Source organism: Schistocerca cancellata, chromosome 8 (genome assembly GCF_023864275.1).
Source record: "Schistocerca cancellata isolate TAMUIC-IGC-003103 chromosome 8, iqSchCanc2.1, whole genome shotgun sequence".
Taxonomy (NCBI): domain Eukaryota; kingdom Metazoa; phylum Arthropoda; class Insecta; order Orthoptera; family Acrididae; genus Schistocerca; species Schistocerca cancellata.
This window is the reverse complement of record NC_064633.1, coordinates 62219213-62234233: the sequence shown is the minus strand read 5'-3', so window position 1 is coordinate 62234233 and position 15021 is coordinate 62219213. Positions and strand designations below refer to the sequence as shown.

Sequence of the window (15021 nt, the reverse complement as noted above, 5' to 3'; positions counted from 1 at the left end):
AGTTCAGTGTGCCTCATATGGGTATAAGCAAAGACCACATGACCAGCAGCCATTGAGCCATCAGTATAGACTACTTCTGAACCCTGGGATGTGCCAAGGATTGACAAAAATTGGTGACGTGGGACCTCAGGATGGACCGAGTCTTTCGGACCACGTGATAGGTCAAAGCTAAGCTGTGGCCAAGGGATGCACAGTGGGAAAGTAAGTGCGTGGGCCTAGAGGAGTGGTAGAAGAGGAAAAAACTGGAGTTCAGAGATGTGGAAATAGTAGGTGGTACGTCAGATGATTATGGGAGCTGGAAACATGGGTATCAAAACTGACAAGCAGTTGTTGGCGCCTAATCCACAATGGAGGGACTCCAGCCTCCATGCGTAAACTGTTCATAAGGCTTGTTCAAAGACTCCTGTCGCAAGTCAAATCCCACAGTGCTGTATCTGATCCAATATCCACAATGCTGAGGGCGATGCCATACTGTAAACCAGACTCCCATAAAGAAAATGGGCTTTGTTCAAATGGTTCAAATGGCGCTGAGCACTATGGAACTTAACTTCTAAGGTCATCAGTCCCCTAGAACTTAGAACTACTTAAACCTAACTAACCTAAGGATATCACACACATCCATGCCCGAGGCAGGATTCGAACCTGCGACCGTAGCGGCCACGCGGTTCCAGACTGTAGCGCCTTTAACCGCTTGGCCACACCGGCCGGCAAAATGGGCTTTGTAAAACTGCAGAAGGGTAGTGTAACGTGCAACCCAGTTGGTGTTACTGAGTGAAGTGTATTAATGTGCAGCGAGCAGCGAGCACTTTCGCATAATCTGGCGAAGATTATGCGATAATCCACCAAACATCAAAGACCAGTCCTAAAAAGCGATAGGTTTCCACAACATTGAGTACTTGGTCGTAGACGTAAAGTTAAGGTTATGGGCGAATAGTACGACGTCGATAGAAGTGCATCACTCGAGTCTTGGCGGCTGGAAACCGAAATCCATGGGTGAGGAAACATGGCTGCGCTTTCATATGGCGGCCGACGTTCAGAGACGCCCCCATTAAAGAAGAGGCAAAAGTCGTCAGCATACCAGGAGGGTGATACTGAGGACCCCACAGCTGCTACTAGTCCATTGATGACTACTATAAAGTGAGGGACATCCAGTACAGGGCCCTGCCGGACCCCTTCTCTTGTATATGTAGGCTACTGTGGGAAGCATCAACTCGAACCTGATGTTCTGGATAAAAATCGGGAACGGACCCTAGAGGCCCAACTCATGTAATGTTGAAAGTATGTGTTGTCGCCATGTGGTGTCATAAGCCTTTTGCAGGTCGAATAAGTCGGCTATAAGGTGCTGACGTCGGGCAAAAGTTGTTTGCATGGTGGACTCCAGGTAAACCATATATTCGGTAGTGAAACAGCTTTGGTGGAAACCACCCTGGGATGGGGTCAGAAGACCCCGAGTCTCAAGGGGCCAACACAGCCGCTGGCTCACCATGTGTACAAGCAACTTACACAGAACATTGGTGAGATTAGTGGGATGGAAGCTGTCCATCTCTAGCAGGTCTTTACCAGGTTTCAGCACTGGGACGATAACGCATTATGTGGCGCCAAGTGGCGTATAGTACACAGTAATTGCTTTTGTTCTACCTGCTGTTCTAGGGCATGAAAGGCTAGGTGAAAATTTTCAGATGCAGAAGCTCGAGCATAATGCAGAGCAAAATGTTCAATGATGGCGTCTGGATCAGTGCAGGTAATAGAAGATACATCAACAGGTGTCTGGTATCCGTAGCCACATCTAAAATTTACCCAAATCTGCGAGGGGGGGGGGGGGGGGGGGAAGGGGGGTTACATGATCTGAGTACATGGTCTGACGGTGCAAACGTGCTATTCCCAGCATTCTTGTTTCCATCGTTTCATTAAGTGGCTGATCTGGGGTGGAGATGTTTAAACATAATGAGGTGTTCCATCAGTGGGTACTGCTTATGGCGCAGGAGAGCCCACCTACAATCTCGAATGGCCTCTGCGATATCTGATGCACAACAAGGTACTGTCTTTCGTTGGGAGGGGCTCAACGAACAGAGGATCACCAAATAAGCTGCCAAAACAATGGCTATAATTGTATTTTTGACTTCCTCATTAATATCTCCATGAGGCTAGGAGCATGGACGATAGCAGACGTGAAAGCACGCCAGTCAGCACTGTTGAGAGTCCATTTAAGAAGGCGTCCAAAGGAGCGATGTTGAGGAATGGAGAGGAAGGTCAGGAAGTGGTCACTCTGCAGCGGATGGATGGAAGAAGACAAGGGCTGCAAATGGAGAGGTCAAGTATCGAGCAAGTCCCATGCACCACAATGAAGTGTGTGGGTGTACCAATATTCGAGAGGCAAAGGTCAAGTTGTAACAGTAAATGTTCGACGTCTTTACCATGGGCAGTGAACGTGGTTCCACCCCACAGAGGGTTATGGGCGTTGAAATCACACAAGATTAGGAAAGGTGGCGGAACTAAAAAATCAGTGCAAACAATATGTTCTGAGACATGTCACCATCGCAAATGATAATATCCTGAAATGACCTTATCTGAACAGCCACAGCCTCAAAAGGTGTATTAAGAGGCGTAAGTTTGCTATAAAGAATGTCCGGAACATATGTGCAAACTCCACCCGATGCCCTGTCATAGGTCGTACGATTCTTATAATATTCCCGGCATCCAAGAAGGGCCTGGGTCTACGTTTCTGGAAACCAAATCTTGTGAATGACAGTGCAGAAATCAGGGGAAATGATTAAAAGATGGCGTAGGTCAGCCAGATGATGGAAAAAACCGCTACAATTCCACTGTAGAATAATGCAGTCGATGTCCTGTGAGGCCATGAAGGGACCAAGGAGGCAGGTTATGCCCAAGGGTCACCTGCTGCCACTGGTTGAGGGGTAACCAACACACACAGGTTCTGGGTTCTGTTGTGTGATGAGGCCATGGGCCTCAGGGGCCGCCAGAACATCTTCTTCGGCCATAGGAGTGGAACAGGCGGAATCTGGTGCTGTTGGCACCACTGGAATCTCCTATCTCTTTGAGCTAGGAGCTGGCATTGCAACACCATCTTCCGAATTTCAAACACTTGAGGGGGAGGGGCAACATATACTTTCACGCCACATTGGTATACCACCATCTCGACCTTTTCAGGCAAAGAACAGCCCTCAAAGGCCTAGATGAAGGCACTGTTAGTAACCCTATAGTCCTTGTCCTCTATGTACACAAAGTACAAACTGAATACCCTGTTGCTCCAACTTGGCACTTAGCTCGTCGTCAGATTGCAAGAGCAGGTCTCGATGATAAATGGTGCCCTGCACCACATTTAGACTATTATGGGGAATGACAGTCACTGTTATGTCACCCAGCTTGTTACAGGCGAGCAGCGCCTATGACTGGGTGGGGGATGTCGTTTTGATCAAAACTGACCCTCTTTTCATTTTGGAGACGGCTGCCGTTTCCAGAAACTTCTCTTCTACGTTCTCCCCAAAGAATAAGAGCTTTGTTTTGAAGAAGGAATTCCCACCATCCCTTGTGCAAACCAAGTAATCGAAGGAGTACTTTTCTACTTGCCACTTAGCTCTACATTCCTCCCAAGGCGTAGCCAGGGAAAGGAAAATCTTAAGGTCATATCTCTCTACATGACTTCCCTTCCATTGAGATTGCTGGTGCCATATGGCCACCAGCGGGAGATAACTTCATCCACTTCATTTGCGACTCATTTGTGGCTTCATTTGCGGTGTCACCCACTCCAAACAAGGGCTCTCCCCATGGGCTTCATCCAGCCTCGGCAACACCTACTTGGCCAATAATCCGTTTCCCATGGCCAGGTCACGATGGGCACATACTCCTTGGCATACATGGAAGTTTTCAGCTCAGGCACGAACAGTGCGATCCATGCATGGTCTGGGGGGCTACTACTGTGCAGGTACTTGCGCCTCCCCCCCCCCCCCCCCCACACACCCTCCCACCGATGACAGGATGGCTACCATGCTGGGTTTAGGATATATTACTTTCTTAATAATAAGAAGGGTGTAAAGATGCAAAGACACAAAGATAGAGCATACACTGCCCTGGGCAACCCTCCCTGCACGATCCGCACTTCTGCTGAATTTTGAAACTTTTTGGTAGTTCAAACTCAGCAATGGAGATCATGTGTTTATTTAATGAAGCGTAGTAGAGAATACTGGAAGGGGAAACTCGAATCCCAAACATAAACCAGATCCAAACAGGGTCTGCGCCAGGAAAATCTTCGGATAGAAGGGGAAAGGAAGAGTGGAAGCATAAGCTTGCAGTGTGGAAACGAAGTAATACTGCAAAAGCTGAGGCCCCGTGGTAAGCAAGCAAGTACTCACAAAAGAATTATGAGCCCAATGGGGGGTATGCGAATTGGGCGGAAATCGGTAGATGTGATGGTTTTTTTTTTTTATCAGTCTACTGACTGGTTTGGTGCGGCCCGCCACGAACAATTATTTGCTTGACGTATTCCAATCTCTGTCTTCCTCTACAGTTTTTGCCCTCTACAGCTCCCTCTAGTGCCATGGAAGTCATTCCCTCATGTCTTAGCAGATGTCCTGTCATCCTGTCCCTTCTCCTTATCAGTGTTTTCCACAGATTCCTTTCGTCTCCGATTCTGCGTAGAACCTTATCAGTCCACCTAATTTTCAACATTCGTCTATAGCACCACATCTCAAATGCTTCGATTCTCTTCTGTTCCGGTTTTCCCACAGTCCATGTTTCACTACCATACAATGCTGTACTCCAGACGTACATCCTCAGAAATTGCTTCCTCAAATTAAGGCCGCTATTTGATATTAGTAGACTTCTCTTGGCCAGAAATGCCTTTCTTGCCATAGCGAGTCTGCTTTTGATGTCCTCCTTGCTCCGTCCGTCATTGGTTATTTTACTGCCTAGGTAGCAGAATTCCTTAATTTTATTGACTTCGTGACCATCAATCCTGATGTTAAGTTTCTCGCTGTTCTCATTTTTACTACTTCTCATTACCTTCGTCTTTCTCCGATTTACTCTCAGACCATACTGTGTACTCATTAGACGGCTACAGCCTTGTCTTACACCCTTCTTAATACGAGCACTTCGTTCTTGATCGTCCATTCTTATTATTCCCTCTTGGTTGTTGTACATATTGTATATGACCCGTCTCTCCCTATAGCTTACCCCCACTTTTTTCAGAATCTCGAACACCTTGCACCGTTTTATATTGTCGAACGCTTTTTCCAGGTCGACAAATCCTATGAAAGTGTCTTGATTTTTCTTTAGCCTTGCTTCCATTATTAGCCGTAACGTCAGAATTGTGATATACAGACAAACAAATGATTTCATAAAAATTGGATTATTTATTTAACAGGAAGAGCTTCACAAATTGAGCAAGTCAATACTTGTTGGTCCATCTCTGCCCCTTACGTAAGCAGCCTTGGCATTGACTGATAATGTTGTTAGACGTCCTCCTGAGGGATATTCTGTCCACTTGGCAGGTTAGATTGTCATAATCCAGAGCAGGTTTGAGGACTCTGCCCATAGAGCTCCGAAAGTTCTCAGTTTGAGAGAGACCCCGCGCCCTTGCAAGCAAAGATAGGATTTAGCAAGCTCGAAGACAAGCAGTAGAAACTCTCGCCGTATGCGGGCAGGCATTATCTTGTTGAAATGTAAACCTGGGATGGCTTGCCATGAACGGTAACAAAAATTACGTTGTGTGTGTGTGTGTGTGTGTGTGTGTGTGTGTGTGTGTGTTTGTACACTTGCGTGAATACGATCGTGGTTCTGTGTATATCATCCACATCGAAGAGTAAGCACCTGCATTATAACAGAACGTGTGATACAATGTACCCTTTATTCAAAACCAAGATACAGTAAATGGTGTACATACTGGTGTCGAAATCGTTACAGAAATGGAAACTATTCACGTGACTAATTCCATTTTTTCGTAGCCTATGGTCCAGAACGTAATTTTTCTGTTTATTCATTACCTTTTAATCTGTTCTTTACAAGTTAAATGCAGGCTGTATTCATTATTATCGTACTCAAATTACTACTTCCAATAGCCAATATTGATGAAATCTGCTCGGGAACCAAACAGAGTAATGCGTTCTTTCTGAAGCGACGTTTTGACCGGTTTCTTGCGTGTTGTCTTCGGCTGAATGTGACGAATAAGAAACTTGTCATTCTTCAGTGAACTATCCTGGAATTCGCGTCAAGTGATTGTAAGCAATGACGAAAAACCTAAGCTAGCAAACGCTACAGGACATTTCTTCGAACGCACATCCATTACTTAGGGATTTTAAGGAAGTTTGGAGGGACTATTTGGCTTCTGATGATAATGACACTATGATGATAATGACACTATGATAATGGCACCCGGCGGAATATTTGGCACTATGAACTCCATAGCGTGGAACGACAATCGGCATACTCCTTTCTTAAAACAAACATAGTTTCCGTAGCCGCAAAAAAACTATAAAAATGTCCTACTACCTTTCTGCAGGACAACAGGCGTGTTGTATGTTCAAATATTGTATCATTTCCAAAGTCATTGTTAAAATGTGTTTTGTTGTGTTTAGTGTGTTGTTCTTCAGTAGAAATAACACAAAGTGGCCGTCTAGATGGTATATACAGTTGTTTTTTTTTCCATACCTGCGTATCAACTAGGACGGTCCCCGTATCCCGAGTCATGGAAGGCGATATACCTTCCTCGCCGGATATCACGAATTTCGTTGCATAATGATTTATTCCGAAGAAGTCAGACGTTCCTGAAACACAAAGTCCTCATTAGGCACTGTAATATTGCTAAGGTAGAAAAAAGATCAGATTTATTATTATCTTTGTGGTGAATAGAGCCTGTAGAATTTCCGAGGTGACAAGGTAAGAAATGAGGAAATAAGAGAATGGACACATATTCATTATATATATACAGCAGTTTAAGCAAACTGACCACGTGGTATAATAGTTAGCAATTTTTTACTAATAACGCCGAAGTGCCTGAATTGAATCATGGAAACTGCTTCACATTTTTTCCGTGATGGAAAGGTCTAGAGAAATCTATATCTCTGCGCCAACAATGAAACATTTTTTCTGTCAGTGTTTTATTCCTCTACTAGGTAGCTGACGTTAATAACAGGCTGTCGCGGCCTACCACAAATATATTTTCCGTGATCATCTGTTGTGCTCGCATAGATAACAGTGCTCGCTACTTTGAACTGCATCGTGAAGGCACCTAGCGGAGCAACCCGCTAAGACTGGGTAACCAATTCGTCTTACCGGATAATAATTTCCTGTACCGCAACGCGGTTGTTTACTGACTTCAAGTACATTTTGAGACAAATGCCGAACGACAGCATCCAGAAATGTACTCAAATCGAATGACCACTCGCAACAGCGTTACGTAGTAGCAGAGTCCTCATCTGTCACACCCACTGCGTTACGCTATGCAAACACATCGTAGACATTCTTAAGACTAGTGGTTGCAGCACTTGGGAAACCTAATCACTCAATTTTTCATTCACATGTATGAGAAGCTCATCTCCAAAAGACCCCACATTCGAAAAACTGAAAAATGAGATACATCTACATCTACATCTACATTTATACTCCGCAAGCCACCCAACGGTGTGTGGCGGAGGGCACTTTACGTGCCACTGTCATTACCTCCCTTTCCTGTTCCAGTCGCGTATGGTTCGCGGGAAGAACGACTGTCTGAAAGCCTCTGTGCGCGCTCTAATCTCTCTAATTTTACATTCGTGATCTCCTCGGGAGGTATAAGTAGGGGGAAGCAATATATTCGATACCTCATCCAGAAACGCACCCTCTCGAAACCTGGCGAGCAAGCTACACCGCGATGCAGAGCGCCTCTCTTGCAGAGTCTGCCACTTGAGTTTGTTAAACATCTCCGTAACGCTATCACGGTTACTAAATAACCCTGTGACGAAACGCGCCGCTCTTCTTTGGATCTTCTCTATCTCCTCCGTCAACCCGATCTGGTACGGATCCCACACTGATGAGCAATACTCAAGTATAGGTCGAACGAGTGTTTTGTAAGCCACCTCCTTTGTTGATGGACTACATTTTCTAAGGACTCTCCCAATGAATCTCAACCTGGTACCCGCCTTGCCAACAATTAATTTTATATGATCATTCCACTTCAAATCGTTACGCACGCATACTCCCAGATATTTTACAGAAGTAACTGCTACCAGTGTTTGTTCCGCTATCATATAATCATACAATAAAGGATCCTTCTTTCTATGTATTCGCAATAAATTACATTTGTCTATGTTAAGGGTCAGTTGCCACTCCCTGCACCAAGTGCCTATCCGCTGCAGATCTTCCTGCATTTCGCTACAATTTTCTAATGCTGCAACTTCTCTGTATACTATAGCATCATCCGCGAAAAGCCGCATGGAACTTCTGACACTATCTACTAGGTCATTTATATATATTGTGAAAAGCAATGGTCCCATAGCACTCCCCTGTGGCACGCCAGAGGTTACTTTAACGTCTGTAGACGTCTCTCCGTTGATAACAACATGCTGTGTTCTGTTTGCTAGAAACTCTTCAATCCAGCCACACAGCTGGTCTGATATTCCGTAGGCTCTGTTTATCAGGCGACAGTGCGGAACTATATCGAACGCCTTCCGGAAGTCAAGGAAAATAGCATCTACCTGGGAGCCTGTATCTAATATTTTCTGGGTCTCATGAACAAATAAAGCGAGTTGGGTCTCACACGATCGCTGTTTCCGGAATCCATGTTGATTCCTACATAGTAGATTCTGAGTTTCCAAAAACGACATGATACTCGAGCAAAAAACATGTTCTAAAATTCTACAACAGATCGACGTCAGAGATATAGGTCTATAGTTTTGCGCATCTGCTCGACGACCCTTCTTGAAGACTGGGACTACCTGTGCTCTTTTCCAATCATTTGGAACCTTCCGTTCCTCTAGAGACTTGGGGTACACGGCTGTTAGAAGGGGGGCAGCGTTACTTGTACCTTTACCTATGTAATAGTAACTGTTATGTGTGTCAAAGCGTACCGTATCCGCTATATATTGCCCTTTAACACTTGCGATTCACGGCGGAGAGTACCTAATCCAGTCTTATTTCGTTTACGAAAAGTAGCCCAGCAGCCAATCGTTGCTCTTCTTGGTAATGACGTCACACACAACATGGCCGACATGTTTTTTACATGAAATTCTGTTATGTTGCAAGGACATGTATGAAATTCTTTTTTTGTGAGTTTTTTATTAAATTATGCAATATGATACATCAGATGAATACTACGAATCACCAACGGAGACTGGAAATCCAAGGAAAAGGTTCGCTACGTGGCCCAAAAAAGTGGAACACAAATATCGCGAAACAAAATGAGAATGCAAAAAGGCTAGCATAGCGCCTCAGATGAGTTGTGAACGTGACAGTGGCTTCTGCAGTGCTGCACGCTTATCGCCAACTGAAATTCAAAAGTTACAATGACAGTTTCTTTCAGAATAAAGGTTCTGTTTCAGAAAAGAACTTCAGTTCGTCATCCATTGACCTAATTTCACCGGAGAGGCGCAGACCCAATTAGGAAAATGGTAAAGGTGTCAAGATGGCAACGTCTGTAAAATACTTACGTAAAGTAAAATCTGAGACTGTGATTGTAAACGTGTGTCGAGATATATTTCTAAGTGTATTGAACACTGGTAGGCGAATGGATGAAAATATTGCAAAAGCAAAGCAGCGGACGGGCGTTATTGGTCCAGTGAAGAGAGGTGGGTCTAGACTGAGGGCTGACAAACTTCAACAATAGATTTCTTACCGTATTCAATTATTAAAATGGAGAGAAAAGTGTTAAAGCCGAGGTGGAGCACTGGGGACAAAATATATTCCTGTAGACCTGAATATTTGAAAAATGTGGATGTTATTTTGTGAATAACGTAAACACTACTTCACATTACAAATCTAAAGGTTAGGACAACAAAGGTAAGGCTGTGTTTGTGTTGGGTGTCGACTTCAATTGTGTCATCTGTTGGAAATCTGTGTGCTGTTTCCAAACGAATAAAGATAAGCTGAGAGGAGAGGACTACTTTGCAGGCGAAAACAAGTGTGGTTGATCTGAACCCATACTACGCGGAAACATCGCATTGTGAACAGAAACGTCTATGAAAAGTCAGTAAAATATGAGCACATTATGGCAAAGATTATGAAACTTTATGCTAAACGCCATGTACAACTTACAAAAAGAAGTGGCATAATTAAACTTCTTGGGGACTTGGGATAATCAGGAGGAGATTTGCCCTTTTATAATGGAGCACTGAATGAAAATAAAGGTACAGAATCTCCCAATGATGTTAGTGACAATGAAGTGATTAATAAAGACAACCTGCAGCAGAGTAAAGCTGTCCATTGTTTTGAAGCACGTTTACTTTTTTGTTAATTACTTTACACAGGAACGAATGTTATGTACCATACATGTAGGGAAAAAGATATTGTGAAGATGTCAGTCTCCTTATGGATGGTAGACGTTAGTGGGTTACATCCTTGTTGCCTGTTTTACAGTATGTCTTTAATACACTAGTGGCCATTAAAATTGCTACACCACGAAGATGACGTGCTACAGATGCAAAATTTAACCGACAGGTAAAAGATGCAGTGATATGCAATATTCACAGCATTCACACAAGATTGGCGCCGGTGGCGACACCTACAACGTGCTGACATGAGGAAACTTTCCAACCGATTTCTCATAGTACACAAACAGCAGTCCTTCCTGCACTGCAACAAAAACGTCCGGGAAGGGCTGCACGTGTGCTGTTTCACCAAGACAACGCACCCGCACATCGAGCTAACGTTACGCAACTGTTTCTTCGTGATAACAACTTTGAAGTGATTCCTCATGCTCCCTACTCACCTGACCTGGCTCCCAGTGACTTTTGGCTTTTTCCAACAATGAAAGCCACTCTCCGTGGCCGCACATTCACCAGCCGTGCTGCTATTGCCTCAGCGATTTTCCAGTGGTCAAAACAGACTCCTAAAGAAGCCTTCGCCGCTGCCATGGAATCATGGCGTCAGCGTTGTGAAAAATGTATACGTCTGCAGGGCGATTACGTCGAGAAGTAATGCCAGTTTCATCGATTTCGGGTGAGTAGTTAATTAGAAGAAATATCAGAGGCCTTAGAACTTGAAGGCACCTCGTACACAAACAGCAGTTGACCGGCGTTGCCTGGTGAAACTTTGCTGTGATGCCTCGCGTAAAGAGGAGAAATGCCTACCATCACGTTTCCGACTTTGATAAAGGCCGGATTGTAGCCTATCGCGATTGCGGTTTATCGTATCGCGACATTGCTGCTCGCGTTAGTCGAGATCCAATGACTGTTAGCAGAATATGGAATCGGTGGGTTCAGGAGGCTAATACAGAACGCCGTGCTGGATCCAACGACCTCGTATCACCAGCAGTCGAGATGACAGGCATCTTATCCGCATGGCTGTAACGGATCGTGCAGCCACGTCTCGATCCCTGAGACAACAGATGGGGACGTTTGCAAGACAACAACCATCTGCACGTACAGTTCGACGACGTTTGCAGCACCAGGGACTATCAGCTCGGAGACATGGCTGCGGTTACACTTGACGCTGCATCACAGACAGGAGCGCCTGGGATGGTGTACTCAACAACGAACCTGGGTGCACGAATGGCGAAACGTCATTTATCGGGTGAATCCAGGTTCTGTTTACAGTATCATGATCGTCGCATCCGTGTTTGGCGACATCGCGGTGAACGCACATTGGAAGCGTGTATTCGTCATCGCCATACTGACGTATCACCCGGCGTGATGGTATTGGGTGCCATCGGTTACACGTCTCGGACACCTCTTGTTCGTATTGACGGCACTTTGAACAGTGGACGTTACATTTCAGATGTGTTACGACCCGTGGCACTACCCTTCATTCGAAACGCCCGCATCTCGTGGTCGTGCGGTAGCGTTCTCGCTTCCCACGCCCGGGTTCCCGGGTTCGATTCCCGGCGGGGTCAGGGATTTTCTCTGCCTCGTGATGGCTGGGTGTTGTGTGCTGTCCTTAGGTTAGTTAGGTTTAAGTAGTTCTAAGTTCTAGGGGACTTATGACCACAGCAGTTGAGTCCCATAGTGCTCAGAGCCATTCATTCGAAACCTGTGAAACCCTCATTTCAGCAGGATAATGCACGACCGCATGTTGCAGGTCCTGTACGGGCCTTCCTGGATACAGAAAATGTTTGTCCGCTGCCCTGGCCAGCACATTCTACAGATCTCTCAGCAACTGAAAACGTCTGTTCAATGTTGGCCGAGCAACTGGCTCGTCACAATACTCCAGTCACTACTCTTGATGAACTGTGGTATCGTGTTGAAGCTGCATGGGCAGCTGTACCTGTACACGCCATCCAAGCTCTGTTTGACTCAATGCCCAGACGTATCAAGGCCGTTATTACGGCCAGAAGAGGTTGTTCTGGGTACTGATTTCTCAGGATCTATGCACCCAAATTCCGTGAAAATGTAATCACATATCAGTTCTAGTATAATATATTTGTCTAATGAATACCCGTTTATCATCTGCATTTCTTCTGGGTGTAGCAATTTTAATGGCCAGTAGTGTATTTCCTGCAGGAAGTGCAAGGGAATGCCACTTGGTTCACCGTCCAGTTTGGGTAAAGACGAAAATAGTGTGTAAAATACTTGGTGAAATAAAAATGTTCTCAAAAATTTTCTTTGCAGTATTTCTAAACCATTAGGCTAATAACAGTTCAAAATAAGCCTGAAAAATGTAAACTGCAGTACAAAACAATGCATATGCATCAGCCAACTATATTTTACTGCTTGTAGTAACATAATGTCTCTCCAGAACAATATTTGCCAAAGCTAACACAATTTTCTGGTAAAAGGTACCAAATACATTTATATTTGCGCAATAACAATTAAACAAATAAAATTTCAACAGAGATACTTTACCTAATGTGTCTCAAGATCTCTCTGTATATAACATCAAAACTACGAAACATATTCTGTTGCTACTGTGATTTGTAAACAGTTTCTGTCCCTCCCGTTAAATTAGATTTTATGGATTTGGTACCTATCGTAGATGAGCTTGTCGTACGTTTTCAACCATTTTGTGGTCGTTAGGGCATAGGGATTACATATTAATACAAATAAACTGTCATTTTGTTTGTCGCTCACTTTATCTTCTCAAGCCTTGACGGTTATCGTAAGATGGAATATACGAGGTGTGTCTGAAAGGTACGGTGAATAGTCTCAGAAAATAAAGGAAACGAGAGTTACAAACAAAATACATTTACTGGCCTCCAAAGTAATCACCGTCAGCAACAACATACTTCGGACATGAGCTGTGGGGCTGCAGGAAACTGTCAGCAGTTGCATCCCGTGGCATCGCTCGAAGCACGGGGCTCACGCGCTGTTACATATCCGCAGCTTGTCTGCGCACTCAGCTCTCTGCACGGGTTTGTATGAGGAACCGATTGTAGAGCCATACCGTAGGACAAATTAAGATACCTTACTTTAGCGTTGTTGTTGTTGTTGTATTCAGTCCTGAGACTGGTTTGATGCAGCTCTCCACGCCACTATATCCTGTGCAAGCTTCTTCATCTCCCACTACTTGCTGCAACCTACATCCTTTCGAATCTGCTTAGTGTATTCATCTCTTGGTCTCCCTCTACGATTTTTACCCTCCACGCCGCCCTCCAATGCTAAATTTGTGATCCCTTGATGCCTCTGAACATGTCCTACCAACCGGTCCCTTCTTGTCAAGTTGTGCCACAAACTCCTCTTCTCCCCAATTCTATTCAATACCTCCTGATTAGTTATGTGATCTACCCAACTAATCTTCAGCATTCTTCTGTAGCACCACATTTCGAAAGCTTCTATTCTCTTCTTGTCCAAGCTATTTATCGTCAATGTTTCACTTCCATACATGGCTACAGTCCAAACAAATACTTTCAGAAACGACTTCCTGACACTTAAATCTATACTCGATGTTAACAAATTTCTCTTCTTCAGAAACGCTTTCCTTGCCATTGCCAGTCTACATTTTATATCCTCTCTACTTCGACCATCATCAGTTATTTTGCTCCCCAAATAGCAAAACTCCTTTACTACTTTAAGTGTCCCATTTCTTAATCTAATACCCTCAGCATCACCCGACTTAATTCGACTACATTCCATTATCCTCGTTTTGCTTTTGTTGATGTTCATCTTATATCCTCCTTTCAACACACTATCTATTCCGTTCAACTGCTCTTCCAAGTCCTTTGCTGTCTCTGACAGAATTACAATGTCATCGGCGAACCTCAACGTTTTTATTTCTTCTGCATGAACTTTAATAGCTACTCCGAATTTTTATTTTGTTTTCTTTACTGCTTGCTCAATTTACAGCAACATATAACATCGGGTACAGGCTTCCCTTTCATGCCCCTCGACTCTTATAACTGCCATCTGGTTTCTGTACAAATTGTAAATAGCCTTTCGCTCACTGTATTTTACCCCGGCCGCCTTTAGAATTTGAAAGAGAGTATTCCAGTCAACATTGTCAAAAGCTTTCTCTAAGTCTACAAATGCTAGAAATGTAGGTTTGCCTTTCCTTAATCGATTTTCTAAGATAAGTCGTAGGGTCAGTATTGCCTCGCGTGTTTCAACATTTCTGCGGAATCCAAACTGATCTTCCTCAAGGTCGGCTTCTACCAGTTTTTCCATTCGTCTGTAAAGAATTCGCGTTAGTATTTTGCAGCTGTGACTTATTAAACTGATAGTTCGGTAATTTTCACATCTGTCAACACCTACTTTCTTTGGGATTGGAATTATTATATTCTTCTTGAAGTCTGAGGGTATTTCGCCTGCCTCATACATCTTTCTCACCAGATGGTTTAGTTTTGTCAGGACTGGCTCTCCGAAGGCCGTCAGTAATTCCAATGGAATGTTGTCTACTCCCGGAGCCTTGTTTCGACTCAGGTCTTTCAATGCTCTGTCAAACTCT

The 15021-nt window shown here is 44.3% G+C and overlaps 1 protein-coding gene across 3 annotated transcripts in view; it reads right to left on the bottom strand.

Annotated features, from left to right (window-relative positions):
* LOC126094949 (myrosinase 1-like) overlaps window positions 1-15021 on the bottom strand; it is a 180430-nt gene that overhangs the window by 52244 nt on the left and 113165 nt on the right. For all 3 annotated transcript variants that reach the window (XM_049909602.1, XM_049909604.1, XM_049909603.1), the window contains one exon: window positions 6664-6779. In XM_049909602.1, coding sequence (XP_049765559.1) covers window positions 6664-6779 — 116 coding nt within the window. The remainder of the gene's footprint in view (window positions 1-6663; window positions 6780-15021) is intronic.